This window comes from Ochotona curzoniae, unplaced genomic scaffold, assembly GCF_017591425.1.
Source record: "Ochotona curzoniae isolate NIBS_2020 unplaced genomic scaffold, NIBS_Ocur_1.0 contig_2321, whole genome shotgun sequence".
Taxonomy (NCBI): Eukaryota; Metazoa; Chordata; class Mammalia; order Lagomorpha; family Ochotonidae; genus Ochotona; species Ochotona curzoniae.
Genome location: NW_024465421.1, coordinates 17294720 through 17318910, shown reverse-complemented (window position 1 = coordinate 17318910; position 24191 = coordinate 17294720). Strand labels below are relative to the sequence as shown.

At 44.9% G+C, this 24191-nt stretch overlaps 1 protein-coding gene across 2 annotated transcripts in view; it reads left to right on the top strand.

The window, feature by feature from the left end:
• The window catches only part of SHISA9 (shisa family member 9), a 235083-nt gene extending 223346 nt beyond the window's left edge, over positions 1–11737 (top strand). Inside the window, exon 5 of one of the 2 annotated variants that reach the window (XM_040973307.1) lies at positions 11056–11737. In XM_040973307.1, coding sequence (XP_040829241.1) covers positions 11056–11435 — 380 coding nt within the window. In that variant the 3' untranslated portion in view covers positions 11436–11737. The remainder of the gene's footprint in view (positions 1–11055) is intronic. The other variant, XM_040973308.1, reaches the window with a different exon arrangement.
• The last annotated feature ends 12454 nt before the right edge of the window (positions 11738–24191 follow it).

Genomic DNA, 24191 nt, shown 5'->3' with positions numbered 1-24191 from the left:
AGGATTGGGTCCTGCTTCTCTTGGAGGGCACGCATTCTGCAAAAGATCTTGGGGAAACACTTACTTAGAGGCAGCTTTGAAACATTATGAAATACGGGGATTAGCAGATTCCTGATTTGGCGGTGAGTTGGCAGGTAAGGCAAGGTGGTGAGATGAGGTCATGTTTTTCAATAAAAATCAAATCCCTCCCACTCCTGGGTTCAGGCTCATTAAAAAACTAAATGGCAAAACATAAGAGTTTGAATGGGCTTCCTTGGGATCCCACAGGATCATGCCTGAGCCAGACAAGAAGGTCCTGTGGTCTGCGGCCGAGTATTTTGAAAGTATTCCCTCCAAGGCAAAGCCCACCTTATGTCATGCCCACCACACATTGTAAGCACTCAGTGGGTGAGGTTACTTCAAGCACTTGGTGGAAAAATGGAACCAAGAGATATATTTCGGAGTGTGTTGTGGTGCAGTGGGTAAACCACTGTTTACAATCTCAACATCCAACACCGGAGTGCTGGTTTGAGTCCCAGCTGCTCTCCTCTGATCCAGCTTGCTGAAAAGGCTCCCAGGAAGGCAGTAGGTCAGCTCAAGTACCTGGACCCCTGCCACCCAGATTTCCTGGGGGAAGTTCCGGGCTCCCGGTTTGGGCCTGGCCTGCCCCTGGCTGTTGCAGCTGTTTGAGCAATCAAGTGGCTGCATGATCTCTTTTGCTCTCTGTGTCTCTCTGTGTGTCATTCTGACTTTCCAATAAATAACTGAATCTCTTTTTTGCCAAAAAAAAAAAGAGATAAGTTTATTGTAGTGCAAAAGTTTTTGAAATTCATGCATACTTTTCCTAATACACATATCCCGTGAACATTTTGAAAATCCCTTATGCACATGAATTTCAATTTTTTGGGCACCAGAGAAGACTTATCTTTTAATCCAATTTTCTGTGAACTGTTTGAAGGATCTTCATACATTCCACTGATAAATTATTAAGTGAAGCTGGGCATAGCATTGAGAGGAAATCTTGTCTTTTCTGGAGATGTGCTCGAAAATGGAAAAACAGCCAGGTGGAAGTCAGGAGAACTGCATTGTACACCCAGCCGCTACTCATTTTTGGGTGTCCTTGAACATGGCGTGTAATAGACACTCACATTGCCTCTCTGATTAAATGAGAACTTTGGGACTGCTGGTCTTTTTGGGCCCTTTACCTTCTTAGGTAATAATCCCAGGCTTTGCTTGAATTGACTTGCCTTCTAACTATTTCTGAGGGCAATATAGTGAGAGATATGAAATATTTTCCCCAATAGCTGGTGGAGGGGCAGAATATTCAAAACCATATGGTTGAGGCTAGGGGAGAAGTGGATCTTCCTGAAAATCAGGAGCTCTTCCTGGAAGCAGGATAAGCAAATGACTGACGCTTGTATCAGTCATGTGTTGTCTTGACAACTCTGTAACAGGTCTTCAAATCCCATGGCATAAAGTCGATGATGCTAGGTGTTCGATGAAGAATCTGTTTGTCTGTGACCTATGCTTATGTGGGGGATTCCTGCAGTCTCTCAGTGGAGTTAACCCATGTGTCTCAGAATGGGCAGAATGTCAGCTGATCTAGAGGGTTGGCATGACTTGGCTCTGCTTCTCCCCGCTCGCCCACAGGGAGCAGAGATATGTTCATGTGATGGTAGCAGAGGAACAAGAAGGCAGCTTCCGTTTGTCTTGTGTCTGCTGCCTCATAACTCAGAATCTAGCAGTAGCAAAACATGAGCCACTTTATATATTTCCTGGAGAAGCCCCAAGGTCATATGGAAAAGAATGGTTCTCTTGGAGGATGGCGTGTAGCTGGAAGCATGAGTCTCACATAGGCTCTGAAATCTCAGAGTTCTCTGTGTTGGTCTCTCGACGCTGCAGCCAAACACAAGAGGGCAAGTTGGACCACAGATTCTTACCCTTAATCTGTCACCTTAAAAAAAAATAGCAGTTGTATAACATGTTGCTAGCTGGGAGATTGATCAGAAGACAAACCACACAATGAGTTTCTGAAAAGAAATGTCTGTGTCCAGGGCAGCATTTCAGGGTTTGGGGAAAGACTGTAAGTGAGCACACAGTTTCCATCAAGACCCTTCTGTGTGTCAGCTGTGGCTGGACCAGTGGCCGCTCTGCCTTTGACCGACAGCTTATCAGAAAATGGTGGCTGCTCAGAGGGAGAGACTAAAGACCTGAACTCGTAGAGGGCTGACAGCAGTGAGAGAACCACAGAGGGCCCTGGCATCTGTAGCCAAGGCTGGTCTAGGCACAGTGCAACCCCTTCGGCTTGGGTACAAAGCCCATGCCAGCCATCCTTCCCTGCCAAGACAGTGACGTCTCATGTTGCAAGCTCCTAGGACTAAAACAAAAGTGGGCCCCTTTCTGGTTTTCTGTCTTAGAGAAATGTCTTCCAAGAGAGATATACTGCCCGGTGGGTAGGGACGGATGCCTCAGCTCCATTAGGACCCATTTCCAATAGATTTTCTCTCTTTGGGCTACTTCAGCAGGCACTGAACCTGGTAGAATGAAGCTAATTCACCATAAAGACAGATCTTTGTGTCTCTCCTGCTTTGGATGCCTGGCTTTTTTGTCTGCCTTTCTTGTTTCTGCCTGCTGAGACAGCCCCAGGAACCTGCCCAGCTCTGCAGCATGCATTTTGCAGGAAGAGAGAGATGCCTGGGTATTCTTTTCATAACATGAACTGCCCTCACTTTTACTTTCTTTTAAAAAAGAAAAGATTTATTTATCTATTTGAAATGCAGAACTACAGAGAGAGAGCAGGAGATCTTCCCTTCTGTTGCTTCACTGCCCAGGTGGCTGCAATGGCCAAGGTTGGCCAGACTGAAGCCAGGAGCCTTTTCCAGGTCTCCCACATGGGTATAAGGAACCATGTAACCCAGCTGTCTTTCTCTGCTTCCCCAGGCACATTAGCAGGGAGCTGAACTGGAAGTGGGACAGCCAGGAATTGGACCAGCACCCTGATGCTGGCATTGCAGGTGGCAGCTTTTCCCACTGCACCACAGTGATGGCCCCTCACATCTTAATCCAGCTTGTGATGGAGGTTACGATGCAAAAAACAGAAGCACAGTAATCACTTCTATATCATCTAAATACCGTACTATAAGACCCGGAGACCCACTAGATACTATGGCATGAAATAAGGCCTGTATTTCTCTCCCATGTACAGTTCCAAAGAGGGCTGGTTTCAGTTGATGGGGCATCTTCAGCCTGAGGATCGAGGCTCCTCCCACCCTGTTGTTGTTCCTTACAAACTGTGTTGCTCTTGTGAGCATTGTTTGAGTTGTTTGCTGATGTAGTAGAAAGGGGGAAGAGAGAATGCCCAGGACAGGCAGTGTCCTTTAAACAATGTTAGGTGAGGGTGGACACTGGATGCTTCACCTGCTGACATTCCACTGGGGAGAGGTCAGCTAGTCACTTGCTTATGTTTAACTTACAAGAGAACTGGGTCATCTAGTTTGGAAGGGACTAAACCATGGGCTCAAGGGGGAAAAATATAGAATGAAGCTGACCTGGGACATAAGTAGCTATATGTTTGACATCTTCCAGATGGAAGATGGAGGTACTCACTCAAGAAGTCCTGTGCTGCACTGTGCCTGGTGTTCCAAGTCTTTTTTTTTTTTTTGCCTAGTCTTATTTATGTTTCCTCTGAACTCTGCCATTCAGATTTTAGTATCTTCCCTTCATATTCCTTTTTTTTAAAAAAAAGTATTTGAAAGGCAGAGTGACAGAAAGAGAAGGAGAGAGAATGAGAGAAAGAGATCTTCCATCTACTGATTCATTCTCCAAATGGCTACAGCAGTTTGGGGTGAGCCAAGTTGAAGCCATGGAGCCCAGAGCTCCATTCGGGTCTCTCATGTGGGTGGCAGGGACCCACATACTTGAACCATCATCTGATGCTGTTACAGTTGCGTTAGCAGGGAAGTGGATAGGAAGTGGAATAGCCAGGACTTGAACCTGCACTTTGACATGGGAAGCTGTGATCACATGGTACAGCTTGAAGCTTGCTGTGTGACAATCCTGGGCCCTTTTTCTTGTTTTTGAAGAATGAGTGGTAACTGCTGTCCATTGAGCATTTACTGGTAGGCAATGACATCAGCACTTTGTAGGATACACGCTGCTCTATGTGAGTCCCTAAAATACAGTCAGTCCCCTGGCACACACAAGCTGTATTGTTTTAGCTTCAAGTTTATGGGTGAAGCTTAGCAAGCTTAGATAACTCATGTAGTCTCAACCGTCTAAGTGAAAGAGTTGGCATTGGAACCCAGACCCGTATGCCTTCAGAGTTCACACTCCTACATTCTCATAAGGAGTGTTTTACAGTCATGAAAAATCAATTGTGCTTTTCTCCCCCAAAGTGAGAGGTGTGTTGTATAAACCTGGTGCACTGAATCCTTCCTATGCACAGCCGCTTGCTTCCTTCTTCCCTTCTCAACAGGCCAGGGTCTCACCCTAAGGTCTTACAGGCCAAGATGGCTTATGACATCAGCCCCGCTGGGGGCATTGAGGAGTCAAGGTGCAAGATTCAAAGCCAGCTCTTTGGGACTTTGTCAGTGCTGAAGGTGATTTCTGTTCTTTGCATGGTAGAGAGGCGCACTAATGGAACCTCAAAGAAATTAAATCTGATGAGCAGCTGAGTACGTGGCCGCACTAGCTTTTCAGAGGGAATCGTTCTGAGACAGCATGAAGAGCCCATTGGGATGGAATTGGGAGCCAACTAAAATGAGAGTCCCCGGGATGTACCCTACTCCAGGTGATAATGAAGCAGCCTCAGAATCTTCTCCATTGCACGAGTGGCAAAGGGTTCTCTATCTAGCCGTCTTCCAGCCAGTGCCCCAGTCAATGCCAATGTGCCTCAGAGAGTGCCAAGACCCTCTTGCAATGAAGGACCTTACCGAGTGCTGGATGTACTGCCAGGCCTGGAAGGAAGACCATCTTCTAGCTGTTGGACTCTGTCTTCCTGCCCCACACTAAGGAGAAAAAGATCAGTGTATTTTGCTTAGAGGCTGGGGACCTTACTGAACTTTCAGTTAGGTCATTTTGATGCTGTCTTTTCAGAATATGCGATCCCTGATCTTTAATATAATTGATATATTTATTTGGGGATAGAGAATAAGAAAATGAGGGGGAGAGAGAGAGACTGGAAATGTCTTCAGTGTCTCGCTTTCCTCACTGAACGTGTGTCATCAACCTCTGTTGTGCAGCAGGCACCGGGTTGGATGTAACACTGAGCAGAACAGATAACATTGCTGCCCTCAGCGGGCCTTACGTTGTAGCCAGAGGAGCAGACGATATGCAGGTGTCTAGGAAATTGGAAGTCCTAAGCGCACAATGAGACTCCCTGTACGGGGTCATCCGTAGGGCTTTCCTGAGGAGGTGGTCTTTGATAGTGGGGAGCAAATGACCAAAAGGGGCGTTTCGGTCACGAGTCTTGCAGCAATGAGGTACAGAGATTCTGAGTTTGTGAGGAGTATGTGTTTGAGGATCCATCTATGCTCTCTTGAGTGCCATCCCTCACCTAGAAACCTGTGTCCACTGAGAACCCCAGGCTGTGAATGCACATGCAAATGAGGTCTTTGCATGAGTAGTCAAGCTAAAATAAGGGCATGATAGATTAATGCGAGTCCTAATACAATGGCTGGTGTTGTTATAGGAGAAACTTGGACACATGTGCACACACAAAAACAGAGACAAAGGGAGCGAGAGAGGGAGGTGTGATGTGGAGCCTGAGGGAGAGACTGAACAATCTATTCAGAAACAAGGCTGTGGATGTCCAGGGTTTCTGGCAACGACAAGAATCCGGAAGAGGCAGGAAGGGTTCTGAGAGAGCATGGCTCTGCCAATGCCTTAACACAGACTTATGACCCCAGAACTGTGAAAATGCATTTCTGTTGTTTTAAATCATCCAGCTTAAGCATGTCTGTTACAGAACTTTTGGGAACCCTCCCATGATGACCACCTGGTCACTTTGGAAGAGAGGAAGGTGGACAAGTCTCCTAGAATCTAGGTTGTGCAGACTTGGGGGGATGCCTCAAAGAATCTGCACTTTAGTTTTCACTGTGAAGGATTCAGGCTTAATCACTGAATTTCATCACCTTCTTGAACCAAAGATGAAGAGAGATGAGGAAGGTTGGGGAGGGGCTTAACGCTTAGGAGGGAAAAATCCATCCACTGAGACCCAAGTGGCATTAGCTGTATATACCCAAGAGCGTTAGCCATATGGACCCCTCTTCAAGATCTCTTTGGCCCAAGGGAAGAAGGCAGGTGGGGGGCCACCTGCTGAGAACCTCAGATGTGCAGCTTCCCCTGAAAACTGGTTATTACCCTACTACTCTCAGTTTCCAAGGAGGTGAGGCTCTGTCCCACTCGGCACCTGCACAAGTGTGTGCAGCTCATTAAGAGAGAGGCAGATGGAGGAAGATGCAGATTAATGTTACAACCCCTGTTCCTTCAAGGCAATTAGGCTCATTGGAAAGAAAGCACCTTTTCCTCTCATTCTCCCTATTTGTTTAAATGAAGAAAAATCAAAGTAGAGAGGACCTGTGTTGTTGGAAAGCTTACACATCTGTTTCCTGGTCAGCTTGTCAACCATCTGCCCATGTGATACCGGGGTTGGTTAGGTTAATGCATTTATTAATGGGGCCTGAAGATTGCTTGGTGATTTTGCTGTTCCTTCCACAAGGAGACTTGTACTACATGAAGATAGGGACCATACTCCATGCAGCCAGGAATAGCCATGAAGCATTTGAATCCCCTCATCCAAAGAGGGACGGGAGCTAAAGAAAGAGATGTCATGAACACTGCTTTTTGAGGTGATAGGAAGGGTTTGCCTCAACCCCCTCCTTGTTGTCAAAACAGTCTTGAAAATATTTATTTTCCCCCCAGGCATCAAATCTGTGTTTATGCTGTGCTTCTTGAAACACTCAATTCCCCTGGCAGGTGATGATCAAACAAACAAAAACAAAAAATAGGTGTGAGTGGCAGGCTCTTGCCTACAGAACCTGTGATGATCTAGGGATAACCTTACTTTCTGCACTCTACACTCAGGTTCACATTCAGTTTCTTCAAGTTGCTGAGCTCCTTCCTGCCTCAGGGTGTTTGCAAATGCTGCGGCGTTTCTGTGGCTACTGCTGCAGAAGAGATGGTCCTGTGCTTTGCCACTCAAGATAGTAACCCTGAACCAGGATCATCATTTTGGGTGAGCAGAGAAGTACTTCAGATGTGGGCGTCCAACTGCTCTCAGCCAGGCATGCTGAGTATCTCTTGGTGACTGGCAGGTTGGTGGATGACCACACAACGTAAGATGACTTCATTAGGTACCTGGCAATGAACAGACTCTTGGCTGTGAGAAATGTGTATAACTGGCCCATGGACTCTTCCAGGAAGAGGCCAGTCTGGGCTTTCTTTCCTTGGAGGTATATAGTTTCAAGAGTCTGAGAGCAGAAGCTGTGACCACTTCTCAACCAAAATGAGACACAAAGCCAGAGCAGGTTGAAGATGTGGGAAGAGAAAGGTGGTGTCTGGGAGGAGATTGCTTCAGAGTGTGATGGCCACTCATGCTGAGGAGTTATAGTTCCTATAAGAGAACGGTGTCTAACCTGGAGGCAGCTGAGGATAACAGGAGTAGAAAGAAACACCCCTCCTGTTCAGTTCTTGGGAAACCTTGTGGGAGATGCCAGGGCCCTTTCTGTGGTTCTCAACACTAGATACACATTAGAGTCACCCAAAGAGCTGACTGTCTAGGATATTCTGATTACATAGCTGGAGGGGCATGGGGCGGGGATCCAGGTGTCTGAAGCTGTTTGAAAGCCCCGCAGTGTGAGTGGGGAAAGCAATGAGGACATGGAAAATTGTAAAACCACAGGGGATGCTGAGGGAGGCTGCCAGGGTGGTAACAGCTCAGCTAAGTCTGGGGAGATGAGTAACAGGGGCTTGGTATAAGCGAAGGACTGAGAAGACTCTGAGCTGTGACATCTGCTTAGAGCAGATCAGGGACTTGCTCAGCAACGTTTGTAAGACCCGATGATCTTCCTGTGTAGCACCTGCCATTTCCATGTTTTTATGTAATGTATGGGATTATCTGGTGACTCCATGTCCCTCAATGATATCATGTCTCTCCTATGGGTCATTTCCATATGAGTTTTTAGCATAAACCACATGCAGGGTGATGACTAAGTCACTGAACACATGGCTTGAAGGGATTTGAATACACAAGGGACAGGATTAGTTTTGTATTTTAGAAATTTGCCTTTGAATGTAACATGCAGAATGGATCGGGGGAGGAGATGTGGGGCAACAAGGCCCACTGGTGGCTGCACTAAAGCAATGTTCCAAGCACATAGGAGAAAAGAGATGGATTAGAGAAACATTTGTCGGACATGAATATATGTCAAAAAGTTCACACAACATGGAGTTCCAAGATGGTGTCAGTGCAGAAATTTGAAATCCTTGCAATTGTGTTTGCTATAAATGCTTTGAAAATTCATTATATCACTGGGGGACTTCGTGATTCAGCATTTGTGCCACACAAGAGAGTGTCAGAGCTTGCTCCCAAGTTGTTGGCCTGAGGGGGTGGTCCCATGGGAGAGAGAAGCAAGAATTTGAACAGATCTGGGTGGTGTTAACAAGTACAAGTATGTCCACCTTGAGTGACACATGTCAGTGGATCTGCCTAGGAGGGAACTAGATCTGTGAATTTTGAAGTCTGAGAATTTTTGGAGTGTGGTTCTGTTGGAATCTGTTGGAATTAGAAGCTTAGAGCTCTCCTCTAGACGGTCTAATCCCAGCTTGAATTTTTACCTTGCGTATTTTAAGCCATTCAGTATATTTCAGCAATGTGTGTTGCTCTCATGTGTAGGAACAGGCTCCAAGATGCCTTTTGACTTTGCCATTCTGTTCCTTCAGATAGTTCTGGTAGATTTAAGAAGGGGAGCAGTAGTCTTGATCATTGCATTGAAAGGAGTAGAGTTGTAAAAGCCTATCATCTGTGCTTTCCAGGGGAGAGAGAGTGTGGAAGAATTGAAGTAGAAGCCAAGTCTATCAGGAAGGGACTCTGTGATTGATGAGTCATGTCTGCCAAGGACACAAAGGAAGCAGATAGAACATGATCAGATTTACATGCTGAAACCAAAGCTTCCCACCCATGGCCCCGGATTTGAAATAACGTCCCCCAGATTTGGATCTTCTCTGGCCCAGCCGCTGGGTGTGGATAATCGTACTGAAATGAGCTTGTGTTTGAAAGCTTCCTAATTTGTCAGAAAGTGCAAATAATCCCTGTTTTTCCTATCTTAACTGTTGAAAGGATCCAAGGAGAAAAGCAGCATGGACACTTGATGGTCTCCATTTATTATCATAGTCATGTGTCATGCTTGGAGGCATCACACATGTGGGTGGGATTGCAGGAAATACATTTGGTTTCCCAAGAGAGATTAAGTTCAAAAGCTTGCTGTTGGTATAAGTACATGGAAAGTATAATACACAAAAATTCAAAAGAAAAATTGAAGGAGGAAAAGTGGGAAATACATGTGCTCTGTCCTACTTATGTTCATGCATAAATGAATATTTGAAAATACATAGAGAATGTTATAATAAAAGAATTGCAAGAGAAAAAGAAAAGGAGTCACCATAAAATTATCACATGAATAAATAGGTGAGGAAATAGGAAGGAGGAGGGAAGGAGGGAAAGGAGGAATTATGGAATGTTGGAAGAGTGTATTTCAGTTGAGTGGAAGTTGGTACACCTCTTGTAGGATAGTTGGTAATATCTGTATGTGTTGGGATCCTTCATAAGATTTATAATTCTACTATCAAAATCCTTAATAATACTTATGATTCCACTTCAAATAATACATCCCCGGCATTGCTGTGCTGTTTCTTTATGTGCGAGATAGAAAATGTGCCAAACTCTGCAGGCTGTGTTGTCTCTGTCACAATGCACCGCCTAGCAAAGAACCATAAACAGTGTGTGAAGGAATGCGTGTGGCTTCGTTTCCAATATAACTTTATTTACAAAAACAAGTGGTTGTGAGATTTGGCCTGTGAGCCTTCATGGTTTGCAAATACCCAGTATAGATTATATTTTTAAACCCCTCCAAATTAAAAAATCCTAAATATGAAAAGAGGTTGAAGTCTGAAGATTTTCACTCATTTCTTATCTATAATTGAAGAATGTTGGTGCTGCTTGAATGTTCAATAGGGGGAATGATTCATTTTGATACTTCCACTCAATTAAATACTATGTAGATGATCAGATACTATTTGTTAGTAATTTATAGCACCATGAAGAAATGCTTGGTGGAGTGTTGCAGGAGGATTGAGAGTTCTAAAGATGATAATGGGGATAGCTGATAGTTACACAACATTTAACCCTCCACAATATTCTATGAAATATCTTGTGTCATTGCTGTTGTTCTAATCACTTTCCTATGCAGAAGCTGATGGTAATACAATTTTTGTAGTCACAGTTACATGGCTAGTAACTGGCAGTCAGGGTTTGAACATGTCGATTTCTAACGGGTAGATGCAAAAACAAAAGCAAGCCCATGCGACTTGAAGCATTGCCAGATTGAACTCTGCTTATTTAAAAGACAAGAAGAAAACACAATCCTGGGTTGATGCTGGCTACCTTGGGAGGGCGGGGTTTGAGGAGCGGAGAGATGTGCGTATCTCCCATAGGGTTCAGCACTCCTACAAGAATCAGTCTTTTTCTCAGTGAAGATGCAGCACTTGGACTTGACACAGAAGGCCTGGCACAACAACGATGGGAGCAGTGTGCTTAGTTGGCGGAATCTGGAGTCCTTGGGGGTGTGTCCTTAGCCCTCTTGCCCTAGCTCTTGTTTGTGAAGAGGACTTGGTGCTACCCTCCCCTGTGTCTTGTTGCAGGTGCAGTTGCTAGTGTGTCTTGTTTGGACTGTTGGCCCTTTTGTAGGCTGTTCTTGAGTTGATCTGCCAATCTCTAACTCTTCTCTCTCTCTCTCTCTCTCCTCTCTCCTTTTCTCTGTTTTCTCCTCCCCTCCTTCGTCTACCTGTCTCCCTGCTCAGCTGACAAAGTCAATGACGACTTCTACTCCAAACGACGGCACCTGGCAGAGCTGGCCGCCAAGGGGAACCTCCCTCTGCACCCCGTGAGAGTAGAGGATGAACCTGGGGCTTTCAGCCCTGAGCATGGCCCTGCCAAGCAGAATGGACAGAAGTCTCGCACCAACAAGATGCCCCCGCACCCCCTGGCCTACAACTCCACCACCAACTTTAAGGGCTGGGAGCCTGGTGAGCATTCTCTCCGACGGCAGGCCTATGGAAACAAAAACAAGCTTGGCACGGCGGAGTCAGGCTCCAGTGACCCCTTGGGAACTCGTACCCAGCACTACCCACCCCCACAACCATACTTCATCACCAACAGCAAAACAGAAGTGACTGTCTGAGCTTTGCTACAGGGAAGTTCCCTGGAGACCACACTCAACTGAGAGAGGCAAAAAATCCCAGCCCCTACCTTTCCCTACCCCTACTCCACCCCCCAAACACACACCCACACATTCTCAACAGGAACCCACTGTAGACCTACTGGTGACACGGAATCACATTTTTCCTGAGTCACGCCTAACACGCTTCGGCAGGCAGCTGAGAAGGACAGGAGCATGGACATTCAGCAATACAGCAAAGGGGAAACAGAGGCACACTCTTTTTAATGTCAAGCCCCGTGGTGGCCAACTCATATGCCCAAACCATGGGCTCTAGTTCTTTTCCTCCTAACTTGAAACTGAGATCCATGACGAAAAAAAAAAAAAAAGTAGCACAATTTAGAGAATGTGTATCTGAGCACATGCATTGTTTGCCATGTGCTGTTTGGATTTTTTTTTTTTTTTTGATTTTGTATTGTTTTTGGTAAGCGAACCAGGATGAAAGGGGAAGAGAGAAAGGATGAGGGTTCATCTAGAGAAAGGCGGACTTCAGAAGAGATTTGCCCATGTTCAAATCATTTTATGCTCTCAAGAAGTCATCATGATAAGGACACAAACCTTTCATGGGTCGGAGACAAGAACTGGACCCCTAACCACCTAGCGTTAGAACTCTGTGTATTATCTGTGTTGACAGCAAAACCCAAACTGAAAAAAAAAAAAAGACCCTGAACCCACAGGTGGAATCCGTGGTTTGGAGGAAAGGACCTTTTAGCAAAGCCCCTGTGAAGACCATGGCCGTAGAAACAGGGGGACCAGGCTTTTAGGGCATGGAGAGGGTCCAGAGAGTGCAAAGGAATGCGTTCTAAAGCTTCGTACCAAACAGACACCAACATCAGACATCATCAAGAGTGAGGATTGTGTCCTGGCAGCCAAAAATGTCTGCCACCATCAGAAAACTCAACAGGGGGTGAGATGGGAACTGGGACGTCTTTGATCCTGGAGTTCACCCTCACTTCCCGGAGCTGCGAGAGCCCTAGAAATGAGGCCTCCAAGAACTGCCTAGCCCTGCCTGCCCCTCCCCTTCAGCGTGTTGCCGCCGCAGTTGCCAAACTTCTCCTGCTTTGGACTGAAAATGTCATCAGCGTGGGTGGTGCCTTCAATGTGTTACTGTTTAATGACATCTTGTTTTCCAAGTGTAACCTGTGTTCTTTTAGCCTCCCTTCCTCCTGTTTTTCTGCAGTAGTAGATGTTTCCATTCTTCGTAGGTGAGCTCACTCTAATATAGCTTTGAAGGGGGCTGCCACACTGTCAGGGGGAGCAATTAAGGATACGTCCTGAAATTCCCATCATCCTTCCGAAAAATTACCTCCCTGGATATTCACACCTACGGCCCTTCTCCCAGTAAGAATTTCTTGAGGGTTTTCTCAGATTGGTTCCCATACTTGACAAAGACCATGTTCCTAAGAAGTTCTTTTTTGTTTAGTGGAAGCCAAAAGAGGGCTGCGGAAGGAGAAAGATGTTCATTAAAGTGCAAGGATCGTGACTCACCCCAAGGGCCGTTGCTAATACATGAGTAGGTACTTCCGTGAGTCCCACCGGCCTCTGGGGTCAGAAGCTAGGCAAACAAGACTCAAAAACATTTCCAGGGATCCTGAGCTGTGATGGTCTACCCCACCAGTCCATCTGCCTTGGCACTGTAACATCAGCAAATCCAGGCAAGTCTCCTCCTCGCTCCCGCGAGACGCAAGGACACAGTCAAGGTGTGTCCTATCTCTGAGCCTTACTCTTCTGTCTCAAGCATGGCAAGCTGGGGCCAAGTCAAGCTTTGCGAAAGAGAAAAACTCTGCCAATTTTAAACATGAAATGTTGCCAACAACCTGCTCTATCAGATCACCCTATATAAAGAGGTTCGGTGCTGTTCAGAGGAATCAGGGGTCAGAGAGCTAATGTCCACTTCCTAGCCTCCTTTCTGAAACCTTGACCCTCCCCCAAACACCTCTGAGTATGGTTAGTGTTTCCTTGACATGAATTACTGCCCGCCTGCAGCACACGTAGCATTTCTGTGTGTCACCACGATAATACTTGTGTCTAACTTGAGTCATTTTTTTAAAAAAAATACATTTTATTTTTAAAAGGAAAATTTCCTGCCCTCATCACAAGTAGAAAACCAGTATCAATCTCCATAAATAGAAAGTAAGCATAAAAATAAGTCTCAAGGCAACAAAATGGCAGTGATTAAATTCCAGCTAGATACAGCTGCTTGTGGGAGGGTCTCAACCTAAAGATGGGTTTCAGTTTCTCTCCGGGAGATTAGCAGATGTTAGAGAATTGTTGAAGATTTCAGTGTCCAGGGAGACCTCTTCCTTGAAGCAGTCAGAGAGACTGACATGTACTTGAGCAGGAACCAAGGCTCTGATCCTTGTGCAACCCATGAGCACTTTGCATCTGCTGGTGGAACACAGCCCAGACTTCAGGAAAGAGCAGATTGACTTTCCTGAGGGGTTCCCTACAGCTCAGCTCTGTGTCATTTTGGTCTTCCTTTCCATTCATCTTTACTGCTTGCCCTCAACCTATTCCATCTCACTCTAACCCCAGTTGTCATTCAGGGTCTTTGCTGGTCTCTAAATTAACAGTATTTTATTTCTTCTTCATGCTCCTTCTTTTATGAGTCAGCTGCATACAGTGGATTTGGCTCCTCAGGGTCTGCAGTTGTAATTTTGGCAACAAAAGTGCAGTCTGATCAATGAGATGTAGCAGTCAACCAAGCCCCATGAGGACAAGTGCTTGCCAAGCAGTGGTGTCTGAGAAGGACAATGCTGGAAGGATCTCTCAGTCCCATTACCTCCCAGTAGGTTTTGGGAGATGCCTGGGGGGTGTGGAAGGTCTCTTTATTCTTTGGTTTCTGTTAGGGGAATGTGGACAGATCTCAGGATATGGAATTATCTATGACTCCCATGTTTCAAGACATGGAACCCATAGCTAAGGTGGGGAAAATCAGAAGGTTGCACGCCAGTACCAAGCCAAGAGGTGATCCTCTCCTTGTTCCATGCCCTGGAAGCCTCCACGTCTTGCCTTTAGTTGTCTCCCAGTTTCCAGCCCAGTGAGACCGGAGTCTGGCCCTCCCTCAGCATCCCAGCTGATATCCACCTTGGGCTCTGCCTGGCATTCCCATTCAACTCCCCTCAGTTTTTTTGTGTGTGTAAATGGAGCATATTTTATGTGCAGATATTTTAGTAATTGTATGTTCTGCAAGTAAACCTGTGTTAATACTTGTCACAACTGCAGAGTTTATGATACCAATAATACTTCCTACAATGAATCAAAAACATTTGTTTGTTTTCTAAGAATGTTTATTTGTAAACATATGTATTCACTATATTAATATGAATTTCTTACCTGGCAATAAAACTGATTATATGTGATGCTGTTGTGTCTTTGCAGGATCCAGTAGCCAACCAGGAAATGTCAACCGTAGCATAGGGAAATAAATCTTTAACAATCAGCATGTGTGGGAAATCCTTGCAGACAAAAGAAAAATGTCTGGTTTACAACAATTTATACAACTTTTTCAGGAGATTTTCTACTTGAAACTTTTTGAATAACTTTGTGTCTTCACTCATTTCCTTGTCTTAAACTATGATATCATTGTTCGGTGGACTGAGTATAACTGAATTTTTCCTTAATGTTTAAGAATCACTGAAAGGACAAGAGATGGATTTCTTTCCCTAATTACTAAATTCTTTGTTGTTGTTGTTGGCATTGAACTTGAGAATTTCACATAGAAACTTGGCTGAATGTGGCTTCCCTCAGTAAAGGACTCTGGGTGAAGGATTTGAGTGCAGGTAGTTCATCGGAGATATGAGCAGAGCACTGGGGGAGGGGGACGACAAGGAAAAGAACGTAGTTAATGACAGGTGCCTGCTGTTTTCTCTTGCCAACCACCACTCTGGGCTGTTGGGAACCTTTGGAGAAGGGTGTCAAGGACACACACTGAGCATCAACTCCACCAGAGTCTGATGGAACCACCACAGCCATCAAACACAAATTATTGCTAGGAATGATTACAGTGTCAGTGAAGCCTAAGGCATGGAGATGCATGTACTGGCAATTGGAAGTCAGGCTTTGGGGCTGAAGTCCTAAAGACATGGTGCTAGGCATGGAGATTCACGTGGCTGCTCCAAGCCTCGGGTCTGAGGTTTCTTAGAATGAAGTTTCCACTTTCTGGATGATTCAAGGTATCAAGCAAAGAGGCGAGTGCACCAGTCTGCAGCCTGGGCTGGGGTCTTTGCTCTGGGACTTGGGTCACTTGATGTCACCCAGAGCAGATCCCATAGATTTGCTTCAGGGCTCAGTTCTGGTTGACGGAGAAGCCAGAAAGGCAGGGACTGGTGCTTCCAAACTAGGGGCTCTCTGGGAGTGGGGCCCCTGAGCAGCAAATACCTCAGCCCCAGGATAAGCTGGAGGAAGGATAGCCATGCCGTTGTGGGGAAAGGAAATGCTGTTCTTCAGGTGAAGCCACCCAGTTGTTTATCACTCACAAACAGTAACCAACATAGAAAGAGTACAGAATCAAAAATACTGTTAAAGATCGTTTGTGAGTGGCCACATGTGGTCCCCACTCCATGAATGTGAAAGTAGGTATGATAGCACTATGAAAATAGGTATGATGGAAATATTCTTTAGAGATCTATCTTAAATGTGAGTAATCTGTGCCAAGCAGTTCAATTAGCCAATAGCAGAACTGTCATTCGAACTCCAGAGGTCATCCTTTAGCTACTATGCTGGTAGTTCTCACTTGATAGCCACACAGGCTCCGAGCTCTGCTTGCAGAGATTCCAATAACGTAGACCAGAATAGCAGACGGATCCTGTGTTTGTAGCTAACTCCCTATGGTTGCAATGCAGAGACTCTGCATTGAGAAACACTGCATGATGTCCCATTGCCTGGTCATCTAACTTCTGTGGGAATCATCCTGAGGACCTTAGCATGTGGAGCCAACTGGAATGAAGATGTGTGCTTAAAAAACAAGGTGGGGAGGGCTTTCACGCCTTTTCACTCCTTCTTCACATTCGATGCTGGAGGATCATGTCCTTTAAAGAATGCAGAATTAACTCCTGAGGACCTGGTTTGTCGTGTTGGCATGTGGATTGGGACCTGCGACTTGCTGTCTGGGATTCTGTATCTCTAGCAGGAGGGGCTTACAGTTGTAGTCTTCTGTCTTACTGTGTCACGTGATGCAGTGGACTGCTCCTCCTCACCAGGACATTGGTTGAACGGACAGGAGGAGTTTCTTACCACTTCCTAAAGTTTGCTTCGGAAAGGCTGGGGCTTTGCAGGGTGTTGGAATCATCAGGGCGGCAGTGGCCTCTATGTGACTACCTGTACTTTCTAGCCACCTTGCTTTTTGTTAAAGAATTTCCGAGTTTTTCACAACAGTGGATCAGCACCAAGTCGCTTTGTTGTGCCGTGGACTTCTCTGGTGTTCCGTGACGCTTAAGAATATCAACTGTGTTTATTTCGTTCACGTCAGAATAACGTTTTCTCAATACATAAGACAAAATACTCAGAATTTTAAAAGAATTACAAAAAGGAAAAAAGTTTAAAAAGTAAAAAAAATTACAAAGGGAGCCCTATTATTCGAAAATCATAACAGTTTTCTCAGATTATACATTTCCATGAACTTGTTGAAGCCCTTTTACATACTTAGGGGTACACGATACTCAATTATTTTGCATCAGAAATAAACTTATCTTCTTATTCTCTGTTCCATGGAATAGAGAATTAGAAGATTAGGTTTTGGAGTGCCCCCGTGGTCATAAACCTATTTCTAAAACCCACATTTGTGACATGGTGATATATGTGCTATCAAACGACTATGCTCCCTATCAAGATGTAAGGATCATTTTCTAAGCACTGATGAGCACAAATAACTTTTTGAACCACCTACTGCAGTTGCAATTTGATGTGATGATATCTGTAATTCAACTGGTGACAAGGTCACAGGCCTGTGCTAATGTCTCTGTGCATTGTGACCTACATCTATAATTGAAAAACATTACGTTTCAATTAGAGGCTTGTAAAAGCAAGGATTCACTTTTTAGTCCTCACCTCACTTTCAAAATCACCCTGGATTCTATGCATGAGTCCCACTGAAGGACTGTGGGTCCCAGGTCATGCACCCATGGACAAAGGGACTGGTCATTGATTATGTTTTCTCTCCATGTCTGTACTTTTCATCTTCAAAATTGGGAAAGTAAGAATAACTCCATTACTAGCTGTTTTGAGGAGTGCCAATAGCTTTTTTTTTAAAGGCAATAGCTCCGTGCTTCACAACCAGTCTACACTTACGTGTTAGTTTTTTGTTGTCACCATTGTTATTTTTGATGACCCGTTTTTATTATCCCCCACTCACGGAAGAAGACGCTGAGGCTCACAAAGGTTGCACAAAGTCACACAGCAGATGATTGTCACAGCAGAGGGAAACCAGGTTCATTCCAATTCGATCCCAAGCTCTTGGCTGAACACCACGCTGTGTCATTTTTCAAAGCAGTTCTATTCCATATCCTCCCTGCTCCACGGAGTGAAGCCTGCAGCCATGGGGGTACACAGCGATGTATGTCCCCAGCTCATTTCCCCTTCCTAAAAGGAAGACAAACAGGTGCCAGAGGGGGGTCTGTTTGCAATAGACAGCTGATAGCTTGTCTTTCCATCCAATCTAAGCTCTCTTCAGTCTGTATTTTCTTCATCATTCCTACTAGAAACAGAAATCATGTGAGTCTAAAAGGCCTCCCTGATAGATCCAGTCTCAGCCTTGAACAATAATAATAGTAGCTGCCCCTATTACCGTGATTGGGCTTTATACAAGAGACCTTCAAAACATTCATAAAAAATGTGTATTATGATAAAAAAATTATGTGTGGATTTCAAAATATTTTACATCTGATTTCATTTGTCTTTGAAATTTGTTTTTATTTATGTGAGCGACAGAGAAGTAGCGAGAGGGACAGGAGGGCACACACACACACACACACACACACGTGTCTCCTACCCATTTGTTAGTTCATTCCCCGAATGCCAGTCATGGCCTGGTCTGGACTTGGCTGAAGCCAGGACCAGGAAATCAAGCCAGGTCTCCCATCTGGGTGGCAGTAGCTCAGTACTTGGTCTTGTGCCTGCTTCCTCCTATAGCCTATGTGAACAGGAGGTTGGACTCAAAGGCTGGAGCTGGAGTCCAGAATTGAACCCAGGTCTTCCTAAGTGCTGTGTGGGTGTATTAGCCATCGTGCTAAATACTTAATCCCTCCTTGAACTTTTTGAAGTACCTCATATTATCTGTCAAATAATCACCAAATAAACATTGTCTCATGTTCTTTTTAAAAGTGGTTTGAGCAAAAGCTGTTAGGCCATTTTCAAGATGGCAAAAAATCCAACTCAGAGAACGATATGGTTCATCCCAGATCATACATCTAATGACTTGCCAGTTTGGAATTCAAAGCCAGATTGGTCTGATTCCAGAGCCATTTCTATCCCAATGTTTGGTTTCATTCTTCCATGATCCAGAGCTGTGCTCGCCTCCTTTGAGGTAGAAAACTAGAAACTCCACTGTGGACCAAAACAGTTCCAGAGAGGTACAGCTCAGTGCCAGACTAAGTACCAGCCCCTAGATTGGGCAACATGCATGCTGAGTGCCCGCTTCTACCAGCTGCCACTGTCCTGGAGGACCTGGAGGGCCATGGCTGCCTCAATTGGTGTTTCTGTCTTTTACTGTCCCTCCACCACCCCAATATTCCACACTCACTGACAGAACAAACTTGGTCTTTGGGATGCTGACGGGTCAGTGAAGTGCAGAGAATAGCGGGATTGGAAGGGAACTCTGGGACAGGTGGCAGGGCACTCGTGGCCTTCACCTTCTATGTGATGGGAAGGACAGTCCTCCTATCTAGGAGGCGGTATTGGCTTTTGCTTAGTTTTCAAAGATTTCTTTATTTCCAACACAGCATGTGTGTGTGTGAGAGAGATGTTCATCTTCAGAGGTATTAATCGTTCTGCAGTTTCACTCTCTAAATGATCATGGTGGTTGGGGCTCAGTCAGGCCAAAGCCAGGAGCCAGGAGCCAGGAGGCAGGAACTGTACCCAGGTGTCCCATGTGGATAAAGGGTCCAACTGCTGCTGCTTTTCCAAGCGTACTACTAGAGAGCTGGATCAGAAGCAGAGCAGCTGGAATTCAAGTCTGTGCTCTGAGGTCCTGTCTTTCAACCACTGCTCCACCTTGTCAGCCCCTAGGCAGGCTTTTGGTTAACATTAGACTCTCTGGAGCCCAGGATCAGTTCTGACCCCAGTGGGCATAGCTACACCACCTAGCAAAGAACACTTAGTAAAAATGAAAAAAGGCAATCTACCTGAAGCTCTAAGCACAGTCTCTAGAGAATTATATTTTCAATATTTATATTTTTTCAAGGATTTGCTGATATATTTGAAAGCAGAGATGCAGAGAAAGAGCTCCCTTTTGCTGGTTCACCCCTCAATGCTCACTCTGGCCAGAGTTGGACTAAAGTCAGGAGCCTGGAACTCAAACAGGTGTCCCACCCAGAAAGTAGGAACTGTGTGACTTTGGCCATGGCCATGGCCTCCCATGTCCATATTAGTACAACCTGGAAGCAGAAGCCAGAGTTAGGTATCAAACCCAGTTAGTATAGTACAGGATAAAAAAAAAAAGCACCATAACCTAAACCTTCATGTTTAGGGAAAATGGCTTACCTTACTTTCAGTATTTTACAATCTCATTCGGAGGTCATTACACAGTTCAAACCCTGCAGGAGAACTCAAAAGAATCACTAAGCTTCTTTGCTTCATGTAAAACTAAACTGACTTTCATTCATTGCTTTGTTCTAATGCTTTGGTTGCTGGTGTTGCAATGAACATGCCAAGGATAGTACTTCACTATAGACCTTCTTAGATGCATGTTTTTGGCTTTTACTAAATAGGAAGGAAAACTGAATCTTGGTACATAAGAGTGGTTTGATGGTAGACTCTATCTTCCAGATTTAGAAATAGAGAAGATAAAAGGAAAAATTCATGGATCCATGGTAGTCCAAAAAGAAAAGAAAATGTGGATCCTGGCTTTCAATGATGTATTTGTTCTCCATGAAGGGTCCTTACAAGGTTTGTGGGGAGGGCTATTGTGGTGGGATGGCAAGATAATTCTATGCCCTTATTGCCAGGTCCCCATCTAGGTACCTAGCTGCTCCACTTCTGGTCCAACTTCCTGCTAATGGCCTGGGAAAGCAGCAGAGGATGGCCCAAGGCCTTGGGCCCCCAAACTCACACAGGAGTCCCGGACGAAACTCCTCACTTTGGACCCGCTGAGCTCTGGCCATTGTGACCATTCAAGGAGTGAACCAATGGATAGAAGATTCTCTCTCTCTCCTCTCCCTGTCATTCTCTTTCTCTGGAACTCTGACTTTCAAGTAAAATAAATAAGTCTTTTTTTTTTAAATTCATGGGAAATAATATTAGGAAAAAACTGAGCATGCATTTCAAACATTTTTGCACCAAAGAAAATCTTTAATTTGGTTTCTCACAAACTATTTTAAGACCCTTGTGTTTCTGTATACCCGTGTAATAATCTCCCTCCTCCCTCCAAATGCAGCAGCTGATGAGAATACACACTTTTAACATCTCCTCATGTCTAGGCTTAGGATTTTGAGCATGGCACAGCTGCTTCCATGGCCCCAGGGCATCCCGTGAGGCTGTAGTTGGACTAGACTGTCAGTCAAGGCTATGACTTCATCTGAAGGCTAATCTGAAGAGATCTGTTCCCAAATTCACTCAGGCAGAATTCAGTTTTACAAGTGGGACTGCAGGCTTTGGTGTCTCCATCTTCAGTCACAGGGATATCCCTCAAGTTCATTGTGTGAGGCCTCTCCCATGGCACGCATGGGTGGTGAGCAGAACTGATTGCAATAAAGATCAAATGTAGCACTATGCTGCTGATGGAGGAGCTCTGCTTTCCAGCCCTTCTCTCCTTGGACTTGGATGGGAATCAAGTGCCTGAGTCTTGGACAGTGTGCATGGAATTGATGTAGGGAACTTTCAGAATGCAACATAACATTCAGCACCATTCTCCCAAGTCTCCTCGGTCTTGTGGATAGATGCTCCCTTCCCCCGACCCCAGAGCAACCTGGAATGCCAACAGCCCTGGCCAGCCTGGGTCCCTGAGGGATGCTGTGGAGCAGCGACTCCCCGTTGAGCTTATCCCAAGTGAGACATCGTCTTCTGTTGCTTTCTAGATTCTGTTATAGTAGCTAGAATTTGCTTAACACAGACATAAGATTAAGTGCTTACAACAGTCTTTGGCACACACACACACACACACACACACACACACACACACACACGAGTCAGTGCTATTCATTTCCTCCTCCTCTTCTGTTTTCTCCTTCATCATCATAAATAAACTTCCACTCTGTGCTAAGAAAACTTTACCTGTCTGGTTCCTAAATCTCCCAGCAATCCTGAAAGGGTTGGTAGCCTGATTTTCCAGGTGGGGAGATGGATGAAATGATGTCCTCAGGTCCCAGAGCCAGTGGAAGCAACTCTCTAAGCCCACACTTGCCCAGTTCTGCCATCCATAGCATTCACTACACCCTCTCTGCCTGCTGGGACTACCCAGATTCAATCATGGTGGCGAAACCTTTGTAGGAGAATGTCTTCATTGTTAGGTTGGCATCTCACTTATTTTCTTGTCACATTCCAAATCCTAACTCATGCTGTGTTGTACAGTTCAAAGAAAGCATTTCACATCAAGAAATGTCATGGTTACTAGAAATAATTTTGTCACATCCTCTTGAATTTTTCCTCTTTGCGAGTTCAGAGGTTTCAGGTAGCTCCACATCTTCTAATTCCTCTTTTATCAACCTTATAAAAGGGCATCTCATTTCAGAAAGCCTCAACATCCAAAAAGAACATTTCATTGTCTTCAGCATAAAAGGTATAAAATTGGAAGACTCTAAAAGAGGCTATTTGTGATAGAGAAGTGCCTTGTTTCCTGGTCATTTAAAGCTCTTCGATGTTGTGTTTTCTTTTATTTTTTTTTTTTTCATCCCATGGTCCAAATATCAAAGGTAGATAAGATGAATGTGAAGAATTAGGTGTCTGCTGAGACTGCAGATTGAGTGAACCAAAAGTCAATGCCATGGAGATTTGAAACTTTTATCTCAGATCTCATTATCTGTTGGGAATTTCCCTCATGGGTTTTGATGCTTCTCACACAGAATGAACAGATTTGGGGTAAAACTGAGGGAATTCATCCGAGTCCTTGGTTCACCTCAAGGCACCTCATTCAGCTATCCATTCATCATATGCGGGAAATCTATGATGTGCTAGCCCATGTGCTGGGCCTTCGGCTACAGGCACCCCTTTGCTGTCATTTCTCTCCTTTCCTCCTGTTGTAAAATAGGACAGACGCTGGAACAGTGGCTACATGGGCACCTTAAGGAGAAGCATCATGAGTAGGGAATTCTTGATTTCAGAAAATCTTGTATTTAACTTCTTCTTTAGCATCTCTTAGTGCTGTGACCTTGAGGAAGTTATCCAACCCCTTGTAGCCTAGATTTTCACATTTCCAGAACAAACGCAAACATGCCAACAGAGCGGTGTTGTTTAAACACATGAGAAGAGGTATTCAATGCACTTACTCATGGAAGATGTTTATTATTAGCACTAATGCACTTCGTGATTACTCATTCCTACCCAATGAACTCAGGCTCATGGAATAGCTTGATTTTTCCCTTCTGTCTCAGTGACTGTCCCTAGAAACAAACCCGGAGACAAGAGACATGGAAAAGCGATCACGGAAGCCAGGTGCGAAGGGTGTGTGTTCAAGTGATGCCTCAGAGGCATAGCACTCTCAGGGGTATCATTCTGGCATTTACATTCAGTCCGTGAAGGAGAGCTGGGTCTCCATTCTTGCACATCTGCCGACCAATAGCCAAAGGGACAGGAATGCCTATCATTCCTCCCTGCCCCGTCCTGCCACACCAGGAGTGGTGGCTTGTTCTGTGTTGGGAGGGTGGGTGCTTGCTCTGTGTTGTGGAATGAGGAGGTTCTTGCGAATGAATCTCAGGTGCTGTGAGTTAGACTGAAGGACATATACAACCTGCGGAAGCGGCTCTGGGGAACAGGAAAGTAGGTGTGAGGACATCATCCATCTTGGTTGTATCTCCCTTCTGTAACTATTGGTGGATATTCAACTTGGCCCCCAACTAGACAAAATGGGATGAGTTTTTCTTGATTCATAAATGTAGAAAGTTTAGAGTATTTTCCCATCCAAAAAAAAAATAGCTAGTGTGAGACAATAAGAGTTAGTCTAGTTTAAGACAAAATCTCAATCCAACTTTTTTTTGGCCATGCATTGTAGTGCCTTTTTTTCCCCCCCTCCATAATAGAATACTCCAGACTGAGGAAATTATAAACCATAGAAGCCTGCCTGGATTATTATTACGGAGACCAGAATTCCAAGGGTTTGACACAGGTACTGGTAAGGGAGCCTTTGAGAGAGGGAATCCTTTTCTTCAGAACCCACTCCCCTAATAATTAATCCACTCCCCATCTACGATGTCTCCCCCCTCATGACCCAGTCACCTTCTGATACTGTTATCCTGAAAACAGGATTTCAATATGAGCTTTGGAAGGGACATTGAGACCCAGGCCACTATGTATCTTTGTGCCACCAATTGAGCCTCTCTGACCCAAACTATTTTAGGTGTAAATATGTATAAA